The sequence below is a fragment of the Nakaseomyces glabratus genome, chromosome A (assembly GCF_010111755.1).
Source record: "Nakaseomyces glabratus chromosome A, complete sequence".
Lineage (NCBI taxonomy): Eukaryota > Fungi > Ascomycota > Saccharomycetes > Saccharomycetales > Saccharomycetaceae > Nakaseomyces > Nakaseomyces glabratus.
The window spans coordinates 139,236-167,119 of NC_088951.1; the positions used below are offsets into that span (position 1 = coordinate 139,236).

At 43.3% G+C, this 27,884-nt stretch overlaps 8 protein-coding genes across 8 annotated transcripts; 7 read left to right on the forward strand and 1 right to left on the reverse strand.

Annotated features, from left to right (window-relative positions):
* Window positions 1-1,192: 1,192 nt before the first annotated feature.
* Window positions 1,193-2,074, forward strand: GVI51_A01067 (aquaporin family protein; the record flags this gene model as incomplete). The annotated part of the gene is made up of 1 exon (XM_444824.1): window positions 1,193-2,074. The coding sequence occupies one exon, from the start codon at window positions 1,193-1,195 to the stop codon at window positions 2,072-2,074; it is 882 nt and encodes a 293-aa protein (XP_444824.1).
* Window positions 2,075-2,918: 844 nt separating this feature from the next.
* GIT1 (Git1p) lies at window positions 2,919-4,514 on the reverse strand (the record flags this gene model as incomplete). Its single annotated transcript, XM_444825.1, has 1 exon — window positions 2,919-4,514. One exon carries the CDS (start codon window positions 4,512-4,514, stop codon window positions 2,919-2,921), a length of 1,596 nt encoding a protein of 531 aa, XP_444825.1.
* A 2,260-nt stretch (window positions 4,515-6,774) lies between these two features.
* EPA10 lies at window positions 6,775-10,980 on the forward strand (the record flags this gene model as incomplete). Its single annotated transcript, XM_002999464.1, has 1 exon — window positions 6,775-10,980. One exon carries the CDS (start codon window positions 6,775-6,777, stop codon window positions 10,978-10,980), a length of 4,206 nt encoding a protein of 1,401 aa, XP_002999510.1.
* Window positions 10,981-11,674: 694 nt separating this feature from the next.
* Window positions 11,675-13,108, forward strand: PGD1 (the record flags this gene model as incomplete). The annotated part of the gene is made up of 1 exon (XM_002999465.1): window positions 11,675-13,108. One exon carries the CDS (start codon window positions 11,675-11,677, stop codon window positions 13,106-13,108), a length of 1,434 nt encoding a protein of 477 aa, XP_002999511.1.
* Window positions 13,109-15,717: 2,609 nt separating this feature from the next.
* Window positions 15,718-20,106, forward strand: EPA9 (the record flags this gene model as incomplete). Its single annotated transcript, XM_002999466.1, has 1 exon — window positions 15,718-20,106. The coding sequence occupies one exon, from the start codon at window positions 15,718-15,720 to the stop codon at window positions 20,104-20,106; it is 4,389 nt and encodes a 1,462-aa protein (XP_002999512.1).
* A 694-nt stretch (window positions 20,107-20,800) lies between these two features.
* GVI51_A01177 (uncharacterized protein) lies at window positions 20,801-22,246 on the forward strand (the record flags this gene model as incomplete). The annotated part of the gene is made up of 1 exon (XM_444828.1): window positions 20,801-22,246. The coding sequence occupies one exon, from the start codon at window positions 20,801-20,803 to the stop codon at window positions 22,244-22,246; it is 1,446 nt and encodes a 481-aa protein (XP_444828.1).
* Window positions 22,247-22,725: 479 nt separating this feature from the next.
* TRP5 (tryptophan synthase TRP5) lies at window positions 22,726-24,849 on the forward strand (the record flags this gene model as incomplete). The annotated part of the gene is made up of 1 exon (XM_444829.1): window positions 22,726-24,849. The coding sequence occupies one exon, from the start codon at window positions 22,726-22,728 to the stop codon at window positions 24,847-24,849; it is 2,124 nt and encodes a 707-aa protein (XP_444829.1).
* Window positions 24,850-25,162: 313 nt separating this feature from the next.
* On the forward strand, window positions 25,163-27,607 carry CWH41 (mannosyl-oligosaccharide glucosidase; the record flags this gene model as incomplete). The annotated part of the gene is made up of 1 exon (XM_444830.1): window positions 25,163-27,607. One exon carries the CDS (start codon window positions 25,163-25,165, stop codon window positions 27,605-27,607), a length of 2,445 nt encoding a protein of 814 aa, XP_444830.1.
* Window positions 27,608-27,884: the final 277 nt, after the last annotated feature.

Below are 27,884 nucleotides of genomic sequence, written 5' to 3' on the forward strand. Positions count from 1 at the left end.
AGAGTATGGAACAATTCTATGCTCTTATTCCCCATTGTTCAACACAAGGCCGTAGGCAAGCTTCTGTGTATATCAAGAAACTAAAAAAGCAATTTTTTCGAAAGACACAATAGGAATACTACTTGACATAGAAATACTGGTATGGCCAGTGTGAGCCTGGGGTTAATCTGTAATATGCGGTCAAATCTGGAAGTACACTTCCTATCGTCTGTAGTAAATCGGATGCCAGAGTCTTGTCGTACTGGTGAAACGAGGCTAACCTTTGAGCAACCTCTCTGGGATAACAAGAAGTTAGCGGACACTGTTCTTATCTAACCATTGGGCTAAAGAGGAGGTAACAAAAGGTAGTGGAATTCTCCATAAAAATAGCTGAAATAAAAACAATTGAAATGAAATAATTGTAAAAAAAAGAAAAAGAAAAAGCCCTTGCTGCTTATAGTACTCATTGAGAATAAGGTATTACATCACCCATATCAAACAATAGTAGGCTGTAGGAAACAAAACGTCCTGGGCAAGACGGAAATCAAGTAATAAAGAAAAATGGTGTTATTTCGGAATCTTCTATATTTGTACCGCTTTTGGCAATACAACAGCAAAGAAGTGGAAGAGACCCTCTAGATCATGTGTAGAAGAAGGACAACGAGATCCCAGCAGGTTATTTTTAATTGTCAAAAGGTATATTCACGGGTTTTCCTTTTACTATGTGCTTCTTTTTATCAATTGATCCAAAACTAAATTCTGTGGGAAACTATGATTTTTTTTTGCCCTTAGATTGCACTGTATGAACATTCATGTTCATTGTAATTAAGTTCACATGGGTCCCCTTCAGCAAGTCCTTCTGTAAGCAATTGTCCATTTCATTTCATTACAATAATCTATTGTAACAGTAAGGGATTAGAAAACTCAGTAGACTGATGTCCGGGATGCTGATGCCCTTCTAAAGTATTTTCCCACTATAGCCGGATCAAGGACATTGAAAGGATTTGCTTATTTCAGTTTGATTCAATGAGAAGAAAAAAAAATCTTGCAAGATATCAAAGCCCATTTTTGCAGTCTTTATTTTCCTATAAATACTAGACATAAATGCAAGATAATCACTCCCTTCCGCTCGAGCAATTTCAATTAATCTTGTATTTTGCTGTAACAGCATTAGATATCGAAGAAAACAACAACATTATCCAATTAGTCAAATATGGACTCTGATTTGGAAATTCAAAACAAGACACAGGTCGAACATGTCGACAAGATGGGGGACTCAGATGTTCCTGAATCTGTTTCCAACAGCGCTAACATGCTGAGGTCAAGATTCAATATTGGCCCAGACTCTGTTAGAAACCACGTGATCGCATTTATGGGTGAGTTATGCGGTACTTTCATGTTCTTGTGGTGTGCCTATGTTATTGCTAACATTGCTAACCATGATGTCTCTTTAAAGGACAGTCCACCACATGGTTCTCACCCAGGTCAATTGATCATGATTGCCTTGGGTTTCGGTTTTTCCGTTATGTTTTCTATTTGGTGTTTCGTCGGTGTCTCCGGTGGTGCACTTAACCCAGCTGTCTCTCTATCCTTAGCCTTGGCCAGAGCTATCACCCCAACCAGATGTGTTGTCATGTGGATTGCTCAAATACTTGGTGGTATGGCTGCTGGTGGTGCTGCTTCTGCTATGACTCCAGGTCCAGTCAAGTTCGACAACGGTCTAGGGCTAGGCTGTTCTAGAACCAGAGGTTTGTTTTTGGAAATGTTCGGTACCGCTATTCTATGTCTAACTGTCTTAATGACTGCCGTTGAAAAGGGTGAATCTAACTTTATGTGTGCTCTTCCAATTGGTATTTCTCTATTTATCGGCCATCTTGCCCTAACCGCCTACACTGGTACCGGTGTCAACCCAGCTAGATCTTTTGGTGCTGCTCTAGCTAAGAGATATTTCCCACACTACCACTGGATCTACTGGATTGGTCCATTATTGGGTGCTATCTTGGCTTGGTTTGTCTGGCAAGTTCTACAATGGCTAGACTACGCTAACTATGTTGCCAGAGAGAAGGAGGCCGCTGAAAAGGCCAAGACCCATTAAATAATAGAGTATCTCTACTGCAGCAACCAAATTCTAACTATTTAATTCTTAGAAATTTTCAAACTACAAGTCGCTACACTATTGCATTGCAATTTTTATCATAAATTGTTTCAAGTAACAGCACAGCGCAATGCAATCTATTCAGTTCGCACAGCATTTCATTACATAACTTTTACCTAATAATTTCTCTAATTCTAATTCACATATACTTCTCGTTATTTAGCGCAATTTCAAAAATAGACATTTGAACTTTAATGTGGTTCTTTTTCATTTTAGTATATTCTTCTATTGTCTATAAATTAGGAATTGAAAGTATTGAAAATCATGTATACCAGATTCAAGGTATATATACTAATTACTACTCAAAAGAAGGTATTAATTTAGGGAGAAAGCTATTATCATTAATTGACTACTATACATAATTAATTACAGTTTGTCTCAACTCGAAGACGTTTAGCAGCCTTTGAGACTTTGAGTGTATCTTGTATCAGTTTGTAAATAGAAGCTCCCAGAATTTTAGGTACAATTATCAAGGTTTAACAACAAAAAAAAAAAGAAATAGTAATAAAAGTTTTCTCAAGAACTTAACAATCAATGCAAAATTAGAGTATTTTAAGGAACAGATCATAAAAAAAGTGTCTGATTTTATGAACAATTTTAATCAGCACATATCAATAGTTAGTGGAATGGGAGCTCACAATGGTAAGAATAATAAAAAATAGAACAGTAGGTACATTCGAAGATTGTTTTTTGCATCTAACAAAGAGCAATCGGCAAGAAAAACGTAGTTGACCTTTTAAGAATAGTAAGACGGATATGGAGAAGCGTAATGCCTGAGGAGCAATTATTTGTCAAAGGCCTTCTCGTTAATTTCGGAGTTCTTGACGGAGATAGTGGACAATTCACTCTCGTCGTCGGTTTGAATACCCATTGTAGACAAGTCATAGCCGGTGGATGCCAAGTATTCCATGAACTTATCGTCTTCCCTCTTCATGGCGTCCTGGTCCAAGTCAGGCAAGAACAAGAATGCTAGCAGAGCGGAGAAACAGCAAAGGGCAGAAGAGACGTAGTAAGGGCTGCTTAGGCCGTGGTTCTTGATCAGTGATGGGAAAACGTATGTACCAACGAAGGCGCCTACTTTACCGATCATTGCGGCGACACCATATAGAGTGGCTCTTACTGGTGTGGCGTTAACCTTTGAAGCGACGACACCCATGTTGTTACCGGCAGACAGTTCACCGAGTGTGATGAAGACACCGTACATGAACACGAAGCCGACGATATGTCTCTTTAAGTGGTCTAGGGAGCCGGCGAGGGCGAAACCGATGGCTGCCTGGACAATTAGACCCACGGAGATCACTAGACGTGGGCCGAAGTAGTCAGAGAGCAAAGCACCGACGATTGAGCCTGGCATATAGAACAAGTTAAACACGACGTTCCAGCCGAAGTTCTTGTACAAAGGTGCGTCCTTTGGCAGCACTAGGCCGATGATAATGGAAGAGTAGGTACCGAAAGCGTAAGAGGAGAAGTCATAGAGGAACCAGATGATGGATACGATTGCCACTCTGAACCAGTAGAACTTGATGATTCTCCAGACGGGCACTTTTCTGTTAAACCTTGTTTCGCGGAACTTCTTGCCCTCTTTGTAGAACAGTCTTAGCACGAACAGAGAGCAAGGCGGGATGGCACCTAGGCCGATGGTGATTCTCCAGACTGGGGTCAAGTGGTGGGAGCCGCAGATCCACAGGAGCACCAGAGGGACGAATGCTCCGATGACGAAGCCGAAGTCGATCATAGTGTTGGTGAACCAGATGAAGTATCTGTTACGCTTACCGCGGGGCAGCAAGTTCGAGGCCTCTGCGGCGGCGGGGGAGCTACTGGAGTACTCACTACCGATGGCGATACCCAGGAAGAATCTGTAAGCGGTCAGCGCTGCGAAGAGGCCACCGGCGTGGGTGTTCGTGGTGCCTTTACCCCATGCACCAGCGCACAGGATGGTGAACAGGATCAGCATGGATGTACCGAGCAGCATTGAGAACTTACGGGAGTGGTGGTCTGCCAAATAGCCGAAGATCAGCATACCGCACACGGTACCGGCGAAGACAATTGATGAGATGTTTCTGATGGCGTGTGACTCGGAGTATTCCTTCCCGTATAGCAGCGATAGGCATGTGGAGACCGTACTGATGGAGTTGTTGATGTACCCGTCGGAGAACAGCCCTGCACCCGTGGTGATAATGGGCCAGTACTTCTGGAAGCCCTTCTTGTGCTCAGTGCTGTCATTGTCGTTGTCATTGTCATTGTCGTGGTTGTCATCGTTGGCCTTACTGGCACCGATCGGGTATATCTCGTGCTTGTGTCTGCCGCAGATGGCGTACTTCCACTCGCTGGCAGAAGTGGGGATATCTCTCAGTACAGGGTTTCTAAGATGCTTGGACATTTGTGCTTATCTACATTTGTTATAAGATATTGTGTTGTTACAATTGGGGGGATAGCCCTTTTTATATACTTTTCTAAAGAATTTTCTGGAACACGTTCCCGGAAGCACATGTCATGCTATTGCATATCCAGAAATTGCAAACACAAGTTGCAGTTGCACTTGCCAACAAATTGCACAAGCACTTGCACATCCACAAATGGCACAAGTTGCACTAGCAGTTGCACTAGCAGTTGCAAACACAAGTTGCAAACACAAGTTGCACTAGCAGTTGCTGTTGCAGTTGCTGTTGCACAAGTTGCAACTCGAGATGACTCGAAGTACGTCATTTTTCTTGTGAGTCGAGTCGAGTCTTATCTTTATGGAAAGGAAGGATGCGTGGGGGGGGGATCCATGTGGGTTTTATATGAAAGATAAGACACATGTGGCTGAAGTTATATAAGCACGAGGGGGAGGGGGGCGTGGGGGGGTGTCGCACGAGGGGTTGATCCTACACGTGGATGATATTATCACAGGTGTAGTTACATCTCATGTGTTGTATGTTCTACCACGAGGATTGTACAAAAAGGGATAAACATAACAAGACAAGTTAAGACAAGCAAGTATTACAAGTATTACAAGACATAGACAAGACATTATTATACGTATTATACGTTATAGTATAGTATACTACTAGTACAGTGCTACGTACAGCAACAATACGTCATTTCATTTGCTGGTTCTCGAGGGACTCCGACTCTTTTTGCCGTTCTGAAGATGAAGGGGCTATTCTGGTTTGGTCGCTGACTCCCTTTGTAACTGCTGGATTCTTACTGCAGCGGTGATTATTCCGGTTTTCCCGTTTTCCCGTTTTCCTGGTTTTTCCGTTTTTCCGTTTTCCTGGTTTGTTCCGTTTTCCTGGTTTGTTTGTTCCTTCGTTCCTTCCCCCGTTCGTCCGCGTCTCTCATATCCCACGTCTTCCGGAGGTTTTTCTCTACGGTTGTACAGGAGGTCCTCTCGCGCACAGGTGGTACCCCTTCCTTGCAGCTCGGATTTACTCTTTTGGGACAGCTGTTGTCCCGACGGAGCTTGCCTGGTGCCTGTCCCTGTGCTTGCTGTTCTAAGGCCCCCCCTCCAGATCTCTAATGTCTTTACTTATTCACCCCTCTCCACGCGGGTTTGTCTGTTTCTTCGAGCCTGCTATTGGGTAAGACACTCTTGTGATGTGGCTGTGTGCAGCCTTTTCTTACCGCGGGATTGTGTCATTGGTTGTTTGTATTTACGCACTAAAAAAAGATTTTGCGTAAATACTTGCGCGGCCTCTCTGGTTCTCTGGTTCTCTGGCTCTAGCTCTTTCTGCATTCCCACCTCATGAACTCAGACCCTCCCCCCAGTGGACTAGTGCTAATTAGAAAAACAATCTACAGACAAGCAGGACAATGGAAAATCTGGACAAAATATGACTAACTCTACGGGAGGGATGCAAGGATGCAGGGAACAATGCGTAGATTTGTCAATCCCTTTCCTCGAACTGATCCTCACCCACTTCACTACAAGACAACTCAACATATTTTGACTTTCTAAATTAATAGCAATCAAAACTTTAAAAACTACATCTACAAATCAGATGTGCACTGCAACACTAGAACACTGAAACACTGCAACACTGCAACACTGCAACACTGCAACACTGCAACACTGCAACATGCCTACTTCCCTAACGCCCCACATCTGGAACCACTCCGTCATTCTCCAGCTCTGGGAAATGCGCTGCATGGGTGATCTTTTAATTAATATGTGTGCGTGCGGGTGAAAATGCTATCTTTAGCTATACGCTATTGCATCCCTCTTAATGATACGCAATTGCAACCGCAACCACAACCACAATCACAATCACAAACATAATTGCATTAATCAAGGCAACGTTTTTTCTTACAACTCGTAAGATAACCCTCTAATTGTGGGACCTTCTTCGCTCATGCTCGTTTGCAAGACACCTCCAAAGGCAAGTATTACATTATGATGCCCAACAAGAGCTGATATCATACAACTGTTCAAAAGTAACCTTTCCCCCCTCCCCCCTCCAACTGAACTCTCCTGGCTCCTTGAGAAACATATAAATAGAATTGCCACTATGCCCATCCATTGTTTTCAAAATACTTCATTATATCAGATGCTAGTCCATAATCGGATTTGCAAATAACACATCAGCAATTGATATAATACAAATACGCATATCAAAGCAATAGATAAAATACAACTAACAAAATTTAATACACGGAGAATGAACGAGAAGATCTTTCGGTATCTGACTCTGTTATTCCTGTTCGAACTGGCCAGTTCACTGCCAGTGGAGGATAAACTGAATATTAAAAAAGTGTTCGAGAAGAGGGCCGTGGACTTCACACCGTTTGCCCACTACCCAAGACCCGAAGGTTGCTCAAGTCCACCAAACTCAGTAAGCGTGGGTTTGCACATGAACCTTTACAACTACCCTTACCTGTACGTGAAACCTTCAACAAAAGGAATGTTCACTAATGATACAAACAGCGACTCCGACGGCGAGACTGATGGCGATTCTGCGGGCGGAATTGAAGGAAGGGCCGGTCAATGTTGGAACCCAGAGTACCAGGACCCCAACTTCCCACGTTTCGGGTACAAACAATACGGTGAATTTGGCGCTAGTGATAACGTCAATGGTGATATATCATGGGACCACAATGAGTTCACAGAGGGTTGTAAGCCCGTGCTGGCAGCTTTGCCTCCAGGCTATAACTATCCCGACGAGATAACGTTCTCAAACTTCACTATGGTTTTGTCCGGCTACTTCAAGCCAAAGACCTCTGGTGTCTATAAGTTCGAGTTGAAAGCAGATGACTTTATTCTGTTTAACTTCGGGGCTAAGAATGCTTTTGAATGTTGTAACAGAGAAGAGTCCATTGATAACTTCGGTCCTTACGTCGCCTATGCCATGTGGCCTAATCAAGCCGACCAAGAATTGGAAGTGTACTTGTTCGAAGATTCATACTATCCATTGAGATTGTTCTACAACAACAGAGACTACCACTCTAAATTCAAGATCGGCTTCTACCCACCGGGACAGACCACGATCACTTTCGACTTCGACGGTTACCTATTCATGTTAGATGATACCGGCAATGAATGTAGGGACTCGATTAGATACAGAACTGTCTGTGACGATAAGGTCGTAGATGACACTACTTACAGCACCCGGTACAGTACAAGTATGGTTCCTGGTGGTGGTTCAGATGTAATAACCATCTATTATATCAGGATGAAGTGTGAAGAGGAAGATTGTCTTGGTCAATGGGATCCAATCAATAACGTCTGCTATTCTCCAGATGATTGTGCCGATGACGGCGGGTACTGGAATGGTCAAATGTGTGACCAAAGTTGTAAGCTAGAGGGAGGTATAGTTAATCCCGATACTGGAGATTGTGACAAATCTTGTATCGAATCCGGCGGTTTCTTGGATGAAAATGGCAACTGTGATACAACCTGTAGAGACGATGGCGGTATGCTAGTCGAAGGGCAGTGTGATTATCAGTGTAAGGAAGCAGGTGGTATTCTAGTAGGAGACCACTGTGACACTACATGTGTTGACTCTGGTGGTAAACTCAACGAAGATGGTACGTGTGACCATAGCTGTAGAGACCAAGGAGGTCAACTGGACGAGAGCGGCGAATGTGACACTAGTTGTAAGGACAGTGGCGGTATGTTGATTGAAGGCGAATGTGATACCAGCTGTAAAGACGAAGGTGGTCAGTTGGACGAAAATAATGAATGTATTAACCACTGCAAAGATCAGGGTGGTATTATAGACGAGAATGGCAACTGTGATACGAGCTGTAAAGATTCTGGCGGTAAGTTAGATGAAAACGGCGCGTGTGACACTAGTTGCAGAGATGAGGGCGGTATTATTGATGAGAATGGCAACTGTAATACCACATGCAGAGATGATGGTGGTATACTAGTTGGTGATCACTGTGACACCAGTTGTAGAGATGCGGGAGGAATTCTAGAAGATGGTATATGTAACTCTACCTGTCGTGACTCTGGTGGTAAACTCAACGACGATGGTACGTGTGACTATAGTTGTAGGGACCAAGGAGGTCAACTGGATGAGAACGGTGATTGTGACTATAGTTGTAAAAATGGCGGTGGTAAGTTGGATGAAGACGGTAATTGTGATATGTCCTGTAAAGAGAACGGCGGTCAGTTGGATGAGGATGGTGATTGTGACTTGAGCTGTAAAGAAGATGGTGGTAAGTTAGATGGTAACGGTGATTGTGATTATAGTTGCAAAGAAGAAGGAGGTATCATAGATGAAAGTGGTAACTGTAACACCACGTGTAAAGATTCGGGCGGTCAAATTATCGACGGCGAGTGTAATTATGGATGCATAGAAGTTGGTGGTGTTGTTATTGATGGAGAGTGTGACACTAGCTGTGTTGATTCTGGTGGCATCTTAGATGGAGACGGTAATTGCGACCGTAGCTGTATTGAATCAGGAGGCGTTCTAGAAGATGGTGCATGTAACACTACCTGTCGTGACTCTGGTGGTAAACTAAACGTTGATGGTACGTGTGATACCAGTTGTAGAGACGATGGTGGTATGCTAGTCGAAGGGCAGTGTGATTATCAGTGTAAAGAGGCAGGTGGTATACTGGAGGATGGTGAGTGTGTTTTCCCTCCTACATCGTCTTCCACCTCTGAAACATCCTCGACAACCGATCAGTCTTCTTCGCAGTCTGATGATAGTAGTGTGGAAAGTTCATCCACCCCGATGGATAGTTCCACCATTGAGAGCTCATCCTCTGAGATCATAACATCCGAATCTGAAAGTGAAAGTGTGCCTATTGCTAGTTCATCATCTGAGGTTATGACCTCTGAATCAGAAAGTGAGAGTATACCCATTTTAACTTCATCTTCTGAAATACCTATTGCAAGTTCATCTTCGGAAATAATAATACCTGAATCAGAGAGTGAGAGTGTACCTGTTGCAAGTTCATCTTCGGAAATACCTGTTGCAAGTTCATCTTCGGAAATAATAATACCTGAATCAGAGAGTGAGAGTGTACCTATTGCAAGTTCATCTTCGGAAATACCTGTTGCAAGTTCATCTTCGGAAATAATAATACCTGAATCAGAGAGTGAGAGTATACCGATTGAAAGTACATCTTCTGAGGCTGTATCTAGTAGATCAGAGAGTGATAGTTCATATCCAACTTCAACCCCTACAACTACTACAAGTACTACATGGCCAAATCCAATTCAACCCACAACTAGTAACTCATCTCCAATTGTGTCAAGCAGTACAGAAACTCCTGGAATAGCAGAATCTAGCTCAAGAATTAGTGATTTAGAATCTTCAAGAAGAACATCAATCTTAGGTGACGACCGTACCAGAACTAGAACAACTATTACATCCACGATTACAGAAGATGGTCAAATAATAACCATAACTACAACAGTTACCGGATTTGTTCCCGAACCAACAGGAGAAACTGAAGGTAATGGGTCTGATGATGAGAATCTCGAGAACCCAATTGAAAACAATACGGACGAAAATGAATTCGTAGATCCAGAATTTACTGACGATATTCCAGATGATCCGGCTGGTCCTGAAGATAATGGCAATGGTCCAGTGAACCCTGAACAAGGTAATGATAACGATCCAGTAAACCTTGAAGATAGTGGTAACAATGGCGCAGTAAACCCTGAACAAGCCCCAGTGAACGATGAAGATAATGGTGGTAATGACCCAGTAAACCCTGAACAGGACAACAATAATGGTCCAGCTAATCCTGGACAAGATAACACCAATGGCTCTAGTAACTCTGATCAAATCGACAACAATCCACCTACTCCTGAGGAAAATGCCGGTGATGGCAATTCCAACGGTAACGATCCAGCAGACCCCTCCAGAAGAACCTCTATCCTAGGTGATGAACGTACAAGAGCGTCACCAGGAGGTACCTCCCAGCCTACTGGTGCTAATGGCAACGTCAATGGTAACAGTCCAGGCGCCAATGTCAACGGAGGTGGTACAGGAAACTCCAACAACAATAATAACAATAACAATAACAATAACAATAACAATAACAATGGTAATGCACCAAATGGAGGTGATGGAAGTAATGGAGATGCCAACCAAGGCCCTTCCAGAAGAACCTCACTTCTCGGTGATGAGCGTACAAGAGCAGGCCAAGCGGCCCCTACTGGAGGATCCTCGCCAAACAACGGTGTTGCGGGAGATACGAGCAACAATGGAGGAGCGATTGTGTCGCAGCAAGTGGATGACGGTGGAGCAGGCTCTCCTAGAAGAACGTCGATATTGGGCGACGTGAGATCAAGAACAACGCTGAATGGAGAGGTTTTGAACTTCGAGGGCAGTGGTGTGAGACGGGCAGTTGCTGGCAACCTAGCCCTGCCACTGATGATGGTTGGCCTGGTATTCAACTTGTGAACCCTTTGGCAGTTGACAAGATGTCTACGTTTTGCCAATGTGGTTGATTTTTCTTTCCCTCATTATAAACATGTTTAATGCACTTTTTGTTTGTAATTTCAATAAGTATGTTTCCGTTTTAAATAAGCAATAAAAAAGAATACTCAGTATCTGTAAAACATGAAATGGTGGTGAAGCCCAGCTATATACTACTATATACTGTTTAGTGGCACCGAATATGTGCCGATGCTTGCAGATGAGAGCTACCCGGGTATGCATCAGCGAGAACATGTGCCCTCGAACGATTACACCACCCTGCAAAGCACACCGCCCCGGCATAGCAGGCTTTCCCCCGAAAACGTCGCAGTGAACAGGACATCGGCGCCCGATCCTATAGCAATAGTCCCACCAGCGGACACCCCAGGTGTATATATCGGCGGTTACGCGTTCACAGGCAGCAGGTGCAGCCACTTCCTCGTGTACGTTAGCAGCAGCAAGCCTTTGAGATCATACAGCGCGCAAGTAGGCCAGGTAAACACGAGAGAATCAGGTTCCTGAATATAGTCCATCACGGGAGCAGCTTCAGAGCACTTGATAAGCAGTACAGGAATTCTGGTAATTGTGGTAATTGTGGTAGTACGATATAATACCAACAGCTGAGAGTTGAGAACGGAGTCCGAATTCGAGTCAGGAGAAGCAAGCTTAAGTACTGGAGATGGCTACGAAACAAGAGGAGCAGGCGAACTTGAGCGACGTGCTGACGCCTAGCATGAGTCTGACGGAGCTGGAAATGAAGTTTGCAGATGAGACGGACGGTAAGGCTAAGGATGTTGTTCAGGCGCGTATCAAGAAGGCTGAAGACGGCATCCTTCCTCTGAGACTCCAATTCAACGACTTCACACAGATAATGTCAAGTCTCGATGAGGAGAGGTACGCCAACGTCAGCAAGCAGGAGAAGTTCCAAATGATAAGGTCGAAGGTGTTGGGGCTCACAGAGAGACTGCAGGAATTGTCGAACGACTTTGAAGAACTGCAGCCACTGTTTGCTACAGTCGGTGAATACTCGAAGACATACAAGAACAAGAACTTCCAGGTGCTGGAGAACCTGGCGTCATATAATCACAGGGGGAAAGCTGGTGCTTCGATCTCCAACAGCACGCCTACACCAGCAGCAGCCACACCGACAACGGCCCCAACTCCCGGGGCTGGCACGAAGAAGGCAGCGAAGACAGCACCCACACCAACGGCGACGGCTACTATCGGTACGCCGAGCAACAATGCTCCGACACCAGCCACCACAGCTACGACGCCAGGAACACAAGCGAAGAAACCCCGCAAGCCCAGGCAGACGAAGAAACAGCAACAGGCTGCGGCTGCGGCTGCGGCCGTTGCTCAAGCACAGGCCCAGGCCCAGGCTCAAGCTCAAAATCAGAACCAGAACAATATGCAGAACAAAAATATAAGCAATCCTGGCATGAACTCGAATATGGGTACTCCAGTAATGGGCAACCCGAACATGAAACAAATGCAAAGTCCTATTCCAGCGAATGCTATGAACAACATGAATGTACCGCACAATGGGGCAATGCGGCCCAGTGTGCCAAATGGTAATATGGGCAATCCAAGTATGGGTAATCTAAATATGAATGCCCCAAATATGGGTAATCCGAACATGAACAATCCAAACATGAACAACCCTAATGCAATGATGTCCCCCATGGCCGGTCAAGGCCAGCTAAATCAGATGTTCCCAATGCAGAACCACAACCAGAACGGTCATTTCATGGGCCAGCAATCGCCGGGTCCCAACATTGGCCAAATGCAATTCCCACCAAATAATGGAAATATGAACGGCATGCCCGGTACCTCCGACATGAACCTCGGCATGAACCCTTCCATGAATATGAACATGGGTATGAACATGAACCAGATCACACCTGCCAATATCTTGAGCATGAACACGAAGGGGAAAGACGACCAGATGCAGAACATTGGAATGGACCAGAACCAGAACCAGAACCAGAACCAGAACCAGAACCAGAGCATGAACATGAACATGAACAACGACAGCAATAACCCCAAGAGTGCATACGATCTCGTGGACTTCAACTCCCTCGACCTCTCCAGCCTGAACATGGACTTCTTGTAATGTTTTCAAGAATGCAAGGAAAGGGGAAATGAGGCGATGCATGCAAGGGAGATCTACGTGTCCAAAAAGGCACCGAAGTTTTCCATCCATCGGGAGCAACAGTTGGCTTGCGCGGGAATAGTCACATGTACAACTGTCACTCTCTGTAATATAACAAGTAAAGAATCACATCCCATTGTTATGAAATGGGTAATATACACTTCACGACGCTGAACGATGGTATGATCAAAATTTGTAGCCAAGGCACAATACTTTTGCAAAGATTTACCACAGTACTTGCTATATGAACGGGCATGGTTTTAGGCATCACAGTATGGATGATGATAAGATATGACATGAAATGATATGTTATGATAGGGTAACGATAAGATGAGATAAGAAAAGATAGGAATGATAAGAAAAGATAGGAATGATAAGAAAAGATAAGCTAGGATAAGCAAAGTATTGTAGTCGTACAATAAATTAAGTATATTATCGAGGAGCAAAAGAACTGTCGGCTAGTGGCAAAATGAATCTATTCAGTAGCTTTCATAGTTGCATATTTTTTACCAAAAGGATATGCGAAATTGCCAATTTTACGGTAATGTGGAAAACACGATTGAATTTATTATCCCTTGTCCCAGCATTATAATAGAGTGTCAAGTACACCATTCCATAATAATTCACAATAATGTAGAACGGCAGTTCATCATGAATTCATCCCGCCCTTTGAAGTGAATGATTGGCTCCAGAGTAATTGAAGCCTATTCTGACTTGGCATAGAGAGCCAAGTTACATGAGTTGGATAGTACCATAGTTATAGCATTTCTTGCGATACAGGTACCCAAACTGGGGATGATGATTATTTAGTAGCAGTTGTGATGATTAAAGAGGGTTTGAATATAATAAATATATCGTGAGGGATGTGACTGCCATCTACACTGTAAGCCTTTACAATGGAAAATACGTCATTAGAGGTTCATGAAGGCAATCCTTTGGATTCCTCGAGGGTCCCTGAAATGGTTGCCATTCCAACATACGTGCCCATGTTTTGCCGTTCTTGTTATTTTTGGACAGCCCACTACAATGCTTAAAAGTCCTCACAAAATGATATGGGCACTTGCCCTGCACTGTATTCTCTGCCACGATTTGCCAGTTTTTCCTAGTTTCCTAAAATTCTTTCCGTTTTGGCAGTTCGTCCGTGGTTTTCTTCCCCTCATCCCACGTCCTATTTGTAGACTGACAAGGTGCTGCAGGGGTTTCTCAGTAAGTAAACCCCCCTTGTTCTTCTAGCAACGGATTTACCAATTAGGGTTTCTGGTGTGATGCCTCCATTTCAACTTGCCTGTGGGAGTCTTACGTGTGCAGGCCGCTCTGAGACCTAGATTCACATATGGCTGCAACCCCACGCGGGTTTTGTGTGGTTGTGCTTATATGGCTACTGGTTCTAATTGGGTAAGTGTTCCATGCATTGTGTGTGTGACTCTCGTGCGGGCTTTTCTTACAGAGGCACTAGATTAGGCAAACTTGCAATCAGTCAATCTATTTTTAAGATCTTCTAGCGGGTCTGCGTCTCTGCCTTGGGTGACTCGGATGACTGTTGTCCTAATATAGCGCAAGTGAGCAATGCAGTGAGACAGTGATGCAGTGATGCAGTGATGCACTGTCGTGATTCAGTGGCTATCACAGCAAGCAATGCTGTGGTGCAGTGAACAATCTACAGAGAAACTAAGTGAACAATCTACAAAGAAATAAAGTGAACAACTGGTAGGTATGGTAGTCTCGTTCTCGAAGTTGGTCCATTGCTCACCCACTTTGAGACAAGACTCAAGAATCGCTTCACAACCTATAATTATCACAACCTATTAATATCAAAAAGCTTAAATACCCAAAAAGCTTAAAATGCCCAAATAGCTTAAAATACCCAAAAATTGAAAGTATCGCAAGAATTTCTGTAGAGTTATTATTATACGCATCATCTCATTCTCGATAGTACGATCGCTGCTGCTAGACCTTGAGCTAACTTGCCGTTTCCATGCTTTCTAGTTGGTCTGCGAACCCTCATATGTGTGGGATGCTTAGTGCCAAATACTCACACCCAGAGATACCTACTTCTCCATACACATGCGTTGAGATACTAATTTCTCATTATTCATGCTTTGAGATGCATATTTGATTTGCTCTGCAGAAGGCGATCTTCATTCAAATGTGGGTGACTTCCAACCTTGTTTCACCCTCTAAGTTAGTTTATCCAATAGTACACTACCATCACAGCTATGTCTGAAATATCCAAGGGCAGCATTTCTTATTCCACCCTCTAAATTGTACACTTTTATTGCCAGTCCTTCTCTAGACAGCATGATATCCTTAGACTTTATGCATCACATTATGAAGTCACTAAGTGGATGAAATGCAGAAAGAATACAATTTAACCCTCTTCAATGCGATCCCAAAAAAACATATAAATACACCCGCTAATTTGCTCTTTTTGTCTTTTCCAAATGCTCTCTTTCATTGTATATTATTCTATTTCCCATATTACAAGAATACATCAGTAATTGATATAATTCGAAACAACATATAATACTATTCAAAACACCAAAGCAACAAGCAGCTTCATACAACGAATAATGAACGAGAAGATCTTTTGGTATCTGACTCTGTTATTCCTATTTAACCTGGCAAGTTCATTGCCAGTGGAGGATAAACTGAGCATCAAGAGAGTGTTCCAGAAGAGGGCCGTGGACATCACCCCGTTTGCTCACTACCCAAGACCTGAAGGTTGTTCAAGTCCACCAAATGCAGTAAGCGTGGGTTTGCACATGGACCTTTACAACTACCCTTACTTGTACGTGAAGAATCCAAGAACTGGATTCACTAACGATACAGATAGTGATGCTGACGGCGAGACTGATGGCGATTCTGCGGGCGGAATCGAAGGCAGAGCCGGTCAATGTTGGAACCCAGAGTATCAGGACCCCAACTTCCCACGTTATGGTTACAAAAAGTACGGCTCCTTTGGCTCTAGTGATCATGTTAATGGTAAAATCTCTTGGGACCACAATGAATTTAAAGAGGGATGTAAGCCAATCATGGCCCGGCTACCTACTGCTTATAATTATCCTGCCAAAATAACTTTCTCGAATTTTACTATGGTTCTATCCGGCTACTTCAAGCCTAAGTCTACCGGACTCTATAAATTTGAAATTCATGCTGATGACTTTATCCTGTTCAACTTTGGTTCTAAGAATGCTTTTGAATGTTGTAACAGAGAAGAGTCCATTGATAATTTTGGTCCATATGTTGCATACGCCATGTGGCCTAATGAGGCTGACCAAGAATTGGAAGTGTACTTGTTCGAGGATTCATATTATCCTATCAGGTTGTTTTACAACAACAGAGACTATCATTCGAAATTCATGGTTGGGTTCTATCCACCCAATACAGAGGAGATTACATATGACTTTGATGGTTACTTATATATGCTCGATGATACCGGTAATGAATGTAAGGACTCTATCAGATACAAGACTGTCTGTGATGATGATGTCGTTGATGACACTACTTTTAGTACACAATACAGTACGATCATGGAACCAGGTGGAGGTACAGAAGTCATAACTATCTATTACATCAGGATGAAATGTGAAGAAGAAGATTGCATTGGTCAGTGGGACCCAATTAATAATATCTGCTACACCCCCGAAGATTGCGCTAATGATGGTGGTTACTGGAATGGTGACATGTGTGATCAAAGCTGTAAAATGGAAGGGGGTATAGTTAATCCCGATACTGGAGATTGTGACAAATCTTGTATCGAATCCGGCGGTTTCTTGGATGAAAATGGCAACTGTGATACAACCTGTAGAGACGATGGTGGTATGCTAGTCGAGGGGCAGTGTGATTATCAGTGTAAGGAAGCAGGTGGTATTCTAGTAGGAGACCACTGTGACACTACATGTGTTGACTCTGGTGGTAAACTCAACGAAGATGGTACATGTGACCATAGCTGTAGAGACCAAGGAGGTCAACTGGACGAGAGCGGCGAATGTGACACTAGTTGTAAGGACAGTGGCGGCATGTTGATTGAAGGCGAATGTGATACCAGCTGTAAAGACGAAGGTGGTCAGTTGGACGAAAATAATGAATGCGATACCCACTGTAAGGATCAGGGTGGTATTATAGACGAGAATGGCAACTGTGATACGAGCTGTAAAGATTCTGGCGGTAAGTTAGATGAAAACGGCGCGTGTGACACTAGTTGCAGAGATGACGGCGGTATTATTGATGAGAATGGCAACTGTAATACCACATGCAGAGATGATGGTGGTATAATAGTTGGTGATCACTGTGACACCAGTTGTAGAGATGCAGGTGGTATTCTAATAGAAGATCATTGTGACACTACCTGTCGTGACTCTGGTGGTAAACTCAACGAAGATGGTACTTGTGACCATAGCTGTAGGGACCAAGGAGGTCAACTGGATGAGAACGGTAAATGTGACTATAGTTGTAAAAATGGCGGTGGTAAGTTGGATGAAGACGGTAATTGTGATATGTCCTGTAAAGAGAACGGCGGTAAGTTGGATGAGAACGGCGATTGTGACTTGAGCTGTAAAGAAGATGGTGGTAAGTTGGATGAAGACGGTAATTGTGATTATAGTTGTAAAGAAGAAGGAGGTATCATAGATGAAAGTGGTAACTGTAACACCACGTGTAAAGATTCGGGCGGTCAAATTATCGACGGCGAGTGTAATTATGGATGCAAAGAAGTTGGTGGTGTTGTTATTGATGGAGAGTGTGACACTAGCTGTGTTGATTCTGGTGGCATCTTAGATGGAGACGGTAATTGCGACCGTAGCTGTATTGAATCAGGAGGCGTTCTAGAAGATGGTGCATGTAACACTACCTGTCGTGACTCTGGTGGTAAACTAAACGTTGATGGTACGTGTGATACCAGTTGTAGAGACGATGGTGGTATGTTAGTAGGAGACGAGTGTGATTATCAGTGTAAGGAAGCAGGTGGTATTCTAGTAGGAGACCACTGTGACACTACATGTGTTGACTCTGGTGGTAAACTCAACGAAGATGGTACATGTGACCATAGCTGTAGAGACCAAGGAGGTCAACTGGACGAGAGCGGCGAATGTGACACTAGTTGTAAGGACAGTGGCGGCATGTTGATTGAAGGTGAATGTGATACCAGCTGTAAAGACGAAGGTGGTCAGTTGGACGAAAATAATGAATGCGATACCCACTGTAAGGATCAGGGTGGTATTATAGACGAGAATGGCAACTGTGATACGAGCTGTAAAGATTCTGGCGGTAAGTTAGATGAAAACGGCGCGTGTGACACTAGTTGCAGAGATGACGGCGGTATTATTGATGAGAATGGCAACTGTAATACCACATGCAGAGATGATGGTGGTATAATAGTTGGTGATCACTGTGACACCAGTTGTAGAGATGCAGGTGGTATTCTAATAGAAGATCATTGTGACACTACCTGTCGTGACTCTGGTGGTAAACTCAACGAAGATGGTACATGTGACCATAGCTGTAGGGACCAAGGAGGTCAACTGGATGAGAACGGTGATTGTGACACTAGTTGCATAGATGCAGGTGGTGTACTGGAGAATGGTGAGTGTGTTTTCCCTCCTACATCGTCTTCCACCTCTGAAACATCCTCGACAACCGATCAGTCTTCTTCGCAGTCTGATGATAGTAGTGTGGAAAGTTCATCCACCCCGATGGATAGTTCCACCATTGAGAGTTCATCCTCTGAGATCATAACATCCGAATCTGAAAGTGAAAGTGTGCCTATTGCTAGTTCATCATCTGAGGTTATGACCTCTGAATCGGAAAGTGAGAGTATACCCATTTTAACTTCATCTTCTCAAATACCTATTGCAAGTTCGTCTTCTGAAGAAGTAACATCAGAATCTGAAAGTGAAACTGTGCCTATTTTAACTTCATCTTCAAAGATCATATCTTCTGAGTCAGGAAGTCAAAGTGTGCCTATTTCAAGTTCATCTTCTGAGATTGTAACTAGTCAATCAGAAAGTAATATTCCATCTCCAAACCCAGAACCTAGAACGACCACTATTACAACAATAATTACAGAAGATGGTCAAATAATAACCATAACTACAACAGTTACCGGATTTGTTCCCGAACCAACAGGGGAAAGTGAAGGTAATGGGGAGTCTGATGATGAGAATCCCGAGAACCGAATTGAAAATAATTCGGACGAAAATGAATTCGTAGATCCAGAATTTGCTGATGATATTCCAGATGATCCGGCTGGTCCTGAAGATAATGGTGGTAATGACCCAGTAAACCCTGAACAGGACAACAATAATGGTCCAGCTAATCCAGGACAAGATAGCACCAATGGCTCTGGTAACTCTGATCAAATCGACAACAATCCACCTACTCCTGAGGAAAATGCCGGTGATGGCAATTCCAATGGTAACGATCCAGCAGACCCCTCCAGAAGAACCTCTATCCTAGGTGATGAACGTACTAGAGCGTCACCAGGAGGTACCTCTCAGCCTACTGGTGCTAATGGCAACGTCAATGGTAACAGTCCAGGCGCCAATGTCAACGGAGGTGGTACAGGAAACTCCAACAACAATAATAACAATAACAATAACAATGGTAATGCACCAAATGGAGGTGATGGAAGTAATGGAGATGCCAACCAAGGCCCTTCCAGAAGAACCTCACTTCTCGGTGATGAGCGTACAAGAGCAGGCCAAGCGGCCCCTACTGGAGGATCCTCGCCAAACAACGGTGTTGCGGGAGATACGAGCAACAATGGAGGAGCGATTGTGTCGCAGCAAGTGGATGACGGTGGAGCAGGCTCTCCTAGAAGAACGTCGATATTGGGCGACGTGAGATCAAGAACAACGCTGAATGGAGAGGTTTTGAACTTCGAGGGCAGTGGTGTGAGACGGGCAGTTGCTGGCAACCTAGCCCTGCCACTGATGATGGTTGGCCTGGTATTCAACTTGTGAACCCTTTGGCAGTTGACAAGATGTCTACGTTTTGCCAATGTGGTTGATTTTTCTTTCCCTCATTATAAACATGTTTAATGCACTTTTTGTTTGTAATTTCAATAAGTATGTTTCCGTTTTAAATAAGCAATAAAAAAGAATACTCAGTATCTGTAAAACATGAAATGGTGGTGAAGCCCAGCTATATACTACTATATACTGTTTAGTGGCACCGAATATGTGCCGATGCTTGCAGATGAGAGCTACCCGGGTATGCATCAGCGAGAACATGTGCCCTCGAACGATTACACCACCCTGCAAAGCACACCGCCCCGGCATAGCAGGCTTTCCCCCGAAAACGTCGCAGTGAACAGGACATCGGCGCCCGATCCTATAGCAATAGTCCCACCAGCGGACACCCCAGGTGTATATATCGGCGGTTACGCGTTCACAGGCAGCAGGTGCAGCCACTTCCTCGTGTACATTAGCAGCAGCAAGCCTTTGAGATCATACAGCGCGCAAGTAGGCCAGGTAAACACGAGAGAATCAGGTTCCTGAATATAGTCCATCACGGGAGCAGCTTCAGAGCACTTGATAAGCAGTACAGGAATTCTGGTAATTGTGGTAATTGTGGTAGTACGATATAATACCAACAGCTGAGAGTTGAGAACGGAGTCCGAATTCGAGTCAGGAGAAGCAAGCTTAAGTACTGGAGATGGCTACGAAACAAGAGGAGCAGGCGAACTTGAGCGACGTGCTGACGCCTAGCATGAGTCTGACGGAGCTGGAAATGAAGTTTGCAGATGAGACGGACGGTAAGGCTAAGGATGTTGTTCAGGCGCGTATCAAGAAGGCTGAAGACGGCATCCTTCCTCTGAGACTCCAATTCAACGACTTCACACAGATAATGTCAAGTCTCGATGAGGAGAGGTACGCCAACGTCAGCAAGCAGGAGAAGTTCCAAATGATAAGGTCGAAGGTGTTGGGGCTCACAGAGAGACTGCAGGAATTGTCGAACGACTTTGAAGAACTGCAGCCACTGTTTGCTACAGTCGGTGAATACTCGAAGACATACAAGAACAAGAACTTCCAGGTGCTGGAGAACCTGGCGTCATATAATCACAGGGGGAAAGCTGGTGCTTCGATCTCCAACAGCACGCCTACACCAGCAGCAGCCACACCGACAACGGCCCCAACTCCCGGGGCTGGCACGAAGAAGGCAGCGAAGACAGCACCCACACCAACGGCGACGGCTACTATCGGTACGCCGAGCAACAATGCTCCGACACCAGCCACCACAGCTACGACGCCAGGAACACAAGCGAAGAAACCCCGCAAGCCCAGGCAGACGAAGAAACAGCAACAGGCTGCGGCTGCGGCTGCGGCCGTTGCTCAAGCACAGGCCCAGGCCCAGGCTCAAGCTCAAAATCAGAACCAGAACAATATGCAGAACAAAAATATAAGCAATCCTGGCATGAACTCGAATATGGGTACTCCAGTAATGGGCAACCCGAACATGAAACAAATGCAAAGTCCTATTCCAGCGAATGCTATGAACAACATGAATGTACCGCACAATGGGGCAATGCGGCCCAGTGTGCCAAATGGTAATATGGGCAATCCAAGTATGGGTAATCTAAATATGAATGCCCCAAATATGGGTAATCCGAACATGAACAATCCAAACATGAACAACCCTAATGCAATGATGTCCCCCATGGCCGGTCAAGGCCAGCTAAATCAGATGTTCCCAATGCAGAACCACAACCAGAACGGTCAATTCATGGGCCAGCAATCGCCGGGTCCCAACATTGGCCAAATGCAATTCCCACCAAATAATGGCAATATGAATGGCATGCCCGGTACCTCCGACATGAACCTCGGCATGAACCCCTCCATGAATATGAACATGGGTATGAACCTGAACCAGATCACACCTGCCAATATCTTGAGCATGAACACGAAGGGGAAAGACGACCAGATGCAGAACATTGGAATGGACCAGAACCAGAACCAGAACCAGAGCCAGAACCAGAGCCAGAACCAGAACCAGAGCATGAACATGAACATGAACAACGACAGCAACAACCCCAAGAGTGCATACGATCTCGTGGACTTCAACTCCCTCGACCTCTCCAGCCTGAACATGGACTTCTTGTAATGTTTTCAAGAATGCAAGGAAAGGGGAAATGAAGTGATGCATGCAAGGGAGATCTACGTGTCCAAAAAGGCACCGAAGTATTCCATCCATCGGGAGCAACAGTTGGCTTCCGCCGGAATAGTCACATGTATAATCACCCACATAGAAAGGTGTATTACCACTGCTATGACATCACGATAGACAACATCACAATTGACGCTATTACTCATTTTTCCACAATTTTTTTTTCACCAAAATTTCTTTTTAGTCATTTTTGTCAGCTACCAAGCTGTGCAAGCCTGTAAACTGGTATTGGTAGAATTGCTCATTAATCGCATCATCAAAGTGGATCGATGGTTCTTATTTAAGTCTGGGTTGTACTTTCCAATTTTCAATCTACGTTTTATTTGGTGTACTTGCCGTCATATTTTTGTGGGGATTTTACTTCATTATTTGTTATCTCTGTGTTGACATAATAAGACTATCGTAAGCACAAGATAATGTCTCATCAACTTAAGCAAACATTTGCCAATGCGAAAAATGAGGGGCGTAATGCCTTGGTAACATTCATGACTGCTGGTTATCCTAGAGTCGCAGAGACCATTCCAATAATGAAGGGTTTCCAAGAAGGTGGTGTTGATGTCATTGAATTGGGTATGCCATTCTCTGATCCTATTGCAGATGGTCCAACAATTCAAGTTGCCAACACCAAGGCTTTGGAGAACGGTGTCACTTTGGTACAAACTTTGGACTTGTTAAAGAAAGCTAGAGATGAAGGTGTTACTGTCCCTGTTATCCTTATGGGTTACTACAATCCTATTCTAAACTATGGTGAGGAAAAATTCATTCAAGATGCAGCGGATGCAGGTGCAAACGGTTTCATTATTGTTGATTTGCCACCTGAAGAAGCCATTAAAGTCAGAAACATGATGAAGAAGCACGGATTAAGTTTGGTTCCTCTAGTGGCTCCTTCTACCACAGATTCTCGTCTTGAGCTTTTGGCTAAAATCGCCGATTCGTTCGTCTATGTCGTGTCAAGAATGGGTACTACTGGTGTCCAATCATCGGTTGCCAGTGACCTAGATACTCTGGTCAGCAGAGTTAGGAAATACACCAAGGAAACCCCTATTGCAGTAGGTTTTGGTGTCTCTACTAGAGAACATTTCGAATCTGTTGGAAGTCTATCCGACGGTGTTGTCATTGGTTCCAAAATCGTTACTTTATGTGGGGAAGCCCCAGAAGGTAAGTGTGGTGAGGTCGCAAAGAAGTACGTCGAAGAGATACTAAATGGTAAGAAACACAAGATTCTATCTGGTGAAGAGTACCAACTAATGAAAACGGCCACCAATGAACTAGAATCCGATTCGGACCACCACGAATTTGAAGAAGACCACAAACACCCAATAAGATTTGGTGACTTCGGTGGCCAATACGTTCCAGAAGCTTTACATACATGTTTGAAGGAACTAGAAGAAGGTTTTGAAGATGCAATTGCTGATCCTACTTTCTGGGAGGAATTCAAATCCTTGTACTCTTACATTGGTCGTCCATCTTCTTTGCATAAGGCTGAAAGATTGACTGAACACTGTGGTGGTGCCCAAATCTGGTTGAAGAGAGAAGACTTGAATCACACTGGTTCACATAAGATTAACAACGCTCTTGCCCAAGTTTTAATTGCAAGAAGATTGGGTAAGACAGAAATCATCGCCGAAACTGGTGCTGGTCAACACGGTGTCGCTACTGCAACAGCATGTGCCAAGTTTGGTTTAAAATGTACTGTTTTTATGGGAGCTGAAGATGTTCGTCGTCAAGCTCTGAATGTTTTCAGAATGAGAATTCTAGGAGCTAAGGTTGTTTCCGTTACTAATGGTACAAAGACTTTAAGAGATGCTACTTCTGAAGCTTTCAGATTCTGGGTCACAAATTTGAAGAGTACCCACTACGTTGTGGGTTCTGCTATTGGTCCACATCCTTACCCAACACTGGTACGTACTTTCCAAAGTGTGATAGGTAATGAAACCAAAGAACAATTTGCTGCTCTAAATAATGGTAAGCTTCCAGATGTAGTGGTGGCATGTGTTGGTGGTGGTTCAAACTCAACTGGTATGTTTTCTCCATTCGAACATGACACGAGCGTCAAACTTCTGGGTGTTGAAGCAGGTGGTGATGGTATCGATACTGACTATCATAGTGCTACTTTAACCGCAGGTAGACCAGGTGTCTTCCACGGTGTCAAGACATACGTTCTGCAGGATCAAGATGGTCAAGTCCATGATACACATTCCGTTTCAGCAGGGTTGGACTATCCTGGTGTTGGTCCTGAACTGGCATTCTGGAAGGCAACGGGACGTGCCGAATTCATTGCTGCTACTGATGCTCAAGCTCTAGAAGGTTTCAAGTTGATCTCCCAACTTGAAGGTATTATTCCAGCTTTAGAATCATCACACGCTGTTTACGGTGCATGTGAAAGAGCGAAGACCATGAAACCAGATGAACACTTGATCATCAACATTTCTGGTAGAGGTGACAAGGACGTCCAAAGTGTCGCTGAAGTTCTTCCAAAACTCGGTCCTCAAATCGGCTGGGACCTGAGATTCGAAGAAGACCCTTCTGTAGGAAATTAGATATTATTATAAATAGAATAGTTCTGTTTTAATCTTACTGTAACAAATATGCAACTAATTATTATTTTGTGATTATTACTTTTAGCTCTTAAAGTTATTTTGCAAAGTGAAAAAAAATAATCCATTTTAACACATTTGGCCGATGCATCAAAATTGATCTTTACAAAATACATAAGCTGATATATAAGAGACAGCCACGAAGCTACCAAATCAATAGGTATTAATTGTCAATTGGGACCATAGAATTGAACATCGTGCAGAACTTATACTGAGAACCAAAACTCTGTACCGCTTTCGCCGTTGTTGCTTCAAAATGCTTAGGACTCTAATTCTCTCAACGATATTGGAGCTTATCTGTTTTGTTCAATCCCAAAATTTTGAGACCTATCAGGATTATAGAAAGCACAACAATGACTCTCTACTATGGGGTGCTTATAGACCACATACATATTTCAGTGTCAAACCTCGTTATGTTGATAAAAGTCCCTTCATTTTGGGGTTAATGTGGATGGACAGTTATTCCAACAATGGTATAGAAGGTCTAAGACATTTTGTGGAACCACATGAACAGGGGCTTGAGCACTATGGGTGGCAGACTTATGATCCCAGAATCGGTGGAGTTGAAACGATTGTCGATAAGAAGAATAACCTTAATTTGACTGTGTCTCTAGCTAAGAGTAAAGATGGTGCTAACTGGGTTACAAGAGTATCTGGTAAAGCTATGGACCCCAAAAGAAAGAGTACAGGTTCTATATTTCTTTACTTGAATCAACAAACTACGAAGGACGATCAAAAGTCGATGTTGCATTTGACTCCAAATGAATTGAAAGGGAAAATGACATTTAAAGGTGTCTCTTCCGAGTTAGGTAAATATAATGTTGATGTTATAGATAAGAAAGGAAAATATTATAGATCTAGGGGTAAGGATAAACCCTATAGCAAACTTGTTGATGCTTCTCAAACGCGCCATGTTTCCTTTAGAGTCCCAGAGGATAATTACTGGAAGGCACATGATTTGGTTAAAACTCTCATCTCTGAATCCTTAACAGATCTTTTACATAACTATGATGTTGCAAAAGTCACAAAGAATGAATTTCCTGATTTTTATTCCATTAGAGATATGTTCAATTTTAATGAGGGAAACTTTCATATTATTCAAAAGACCTTTGACACATCTGGGAGTGATGGTGAATTCGAGATTGAAATCATTTATAATTCCATTGAGTCTAAACAGAAGATAAAGCCAGCTGAAACAAATGCACTAATAACACAATCTTTGCTCGAAATTGATAGAAAGTTCAATAAGCATTTCCAACTATCTGAATCCCAAAAGGATAAGACAGAGTTTGTAAAATCAACTCTCGCCAACTTACTAGGTGGTATTGGTTACTTCTATGGTAATCAAAGAGTTGATAGAATTACTACAGTAGATGAGAAACATTTTGATGAAATTAAACTCTCTCATGGAGACGAAGATGGACCATATAGTCTTTTCACATCTGTTCCCAGTAGATCTCAATTTCCTAGAGGTTTTTATTGGGATGAAGGTTTTCATTTATTACAAATCATGGAATATGACTACGATCTTGCATTTGAGATAATATCAAGTTGGTTCAATATGATCGACGAGAAGGGATGGGTTGCCCGTGAGGTTATTTTAGGCGAAGAGGCGAGAACTAGGGTGCCTGATGAATTTATCACTCAAAATCCTAACATTGCTAACCCGCCTACTATCTTACTTGCTTTTAGTGAAATGCTACAAAGGGCGTCTAATAGTTACAAGTTAGTAGGTGAACTAGGTGATAGCGGTGCTGATAAGGACTCCGATACATTAGAATACAATCACAAATTCTTGATAGAGTATAGCAGAGAAATTTATCCAAAACTTGTCAAACATTTTGATTGGTTTGTGAATTCTCAAAGAGGATTCACAGAAGAGTATGAAGGCTTGATTGAAGAAAATGCTATATCAGATAAAGTTCATTTAAATGAGATCTTTGCTTGGGTTGGCAGAACCAACAGTCATTGTTTGCCAAGTGGCTTAGATGACTACCCAAGATCCAAACCATGCGATGTAACAGAATTGCATGTCGATGCATTGTCATGGGTAGGTGTCATGGCCAGATCTCTGAAACAAATTGCAACCATTCTGGATGAAGACGCAGATATACTCAAGTATGAAGAAGTAGAAAATAATGTAATTGAGAATTTAGAGTTGCTACACTGGAGTGAAAAGGACCAGTGTTTCTGTGATGTGGTGGTTGATGAATATGGAGAAGGGATTAGTTACGATTGTCATGAAGGCTATGTATCTCTTCTACCGTTTGCTTTAAAATTGGTTCCTAAGGAATCCAAGGCCATTGCCAGCGTTCTAAAGCTAATCTCAGATAAAAGCAAGCTTTTCTCACCTTATGGTCTTCTGTCGCTGTCAAAACAAGACAAATATTTTGGTCAAGATGAAAATTATTGGCGTGGACCAATATGGCTGAATATTAATTATTTGTGCCTAGATGCGCTGAGATATTATTTTCCAGAAATCCATGGTACAAGCAATAATAATAAAGCTAGCGTATTATCTAAGACAGCTAAAACCACTTACACTCAGCTAAGCCAAAACTTGATCAAAAATGTTTACGATAATTGGAAAGCAACTGGCTACTGTTACGAGAACTATAGTCCCGTTGATGGGCGCGGTACCGGTGCCAAACAATTTACAGGCTGGACATCTCTAATTGTAAACATAATCAACTGGAATTAGCCAGTATTTTGCGGATAGTGGAGTGTGCTGAAGAGTAGAATTCAAAAACTGGGCATCTCAACAAATATTTTGCACTTATCGGGGTGAGATCCTATCTGAAAACAACCTAATACTGGTATTCAATACCCAATACAGCATACTTATGGATGTCTTGCATCATTACGATATACAACACTTCGGACCCACACACACACTAAGAGCTTTTCTCCACGGGGTCATCTGAGCAATCTTTATTCTAAAAAAATAATGCTGGCTACTAAATCAGCGCAGGAAAAAG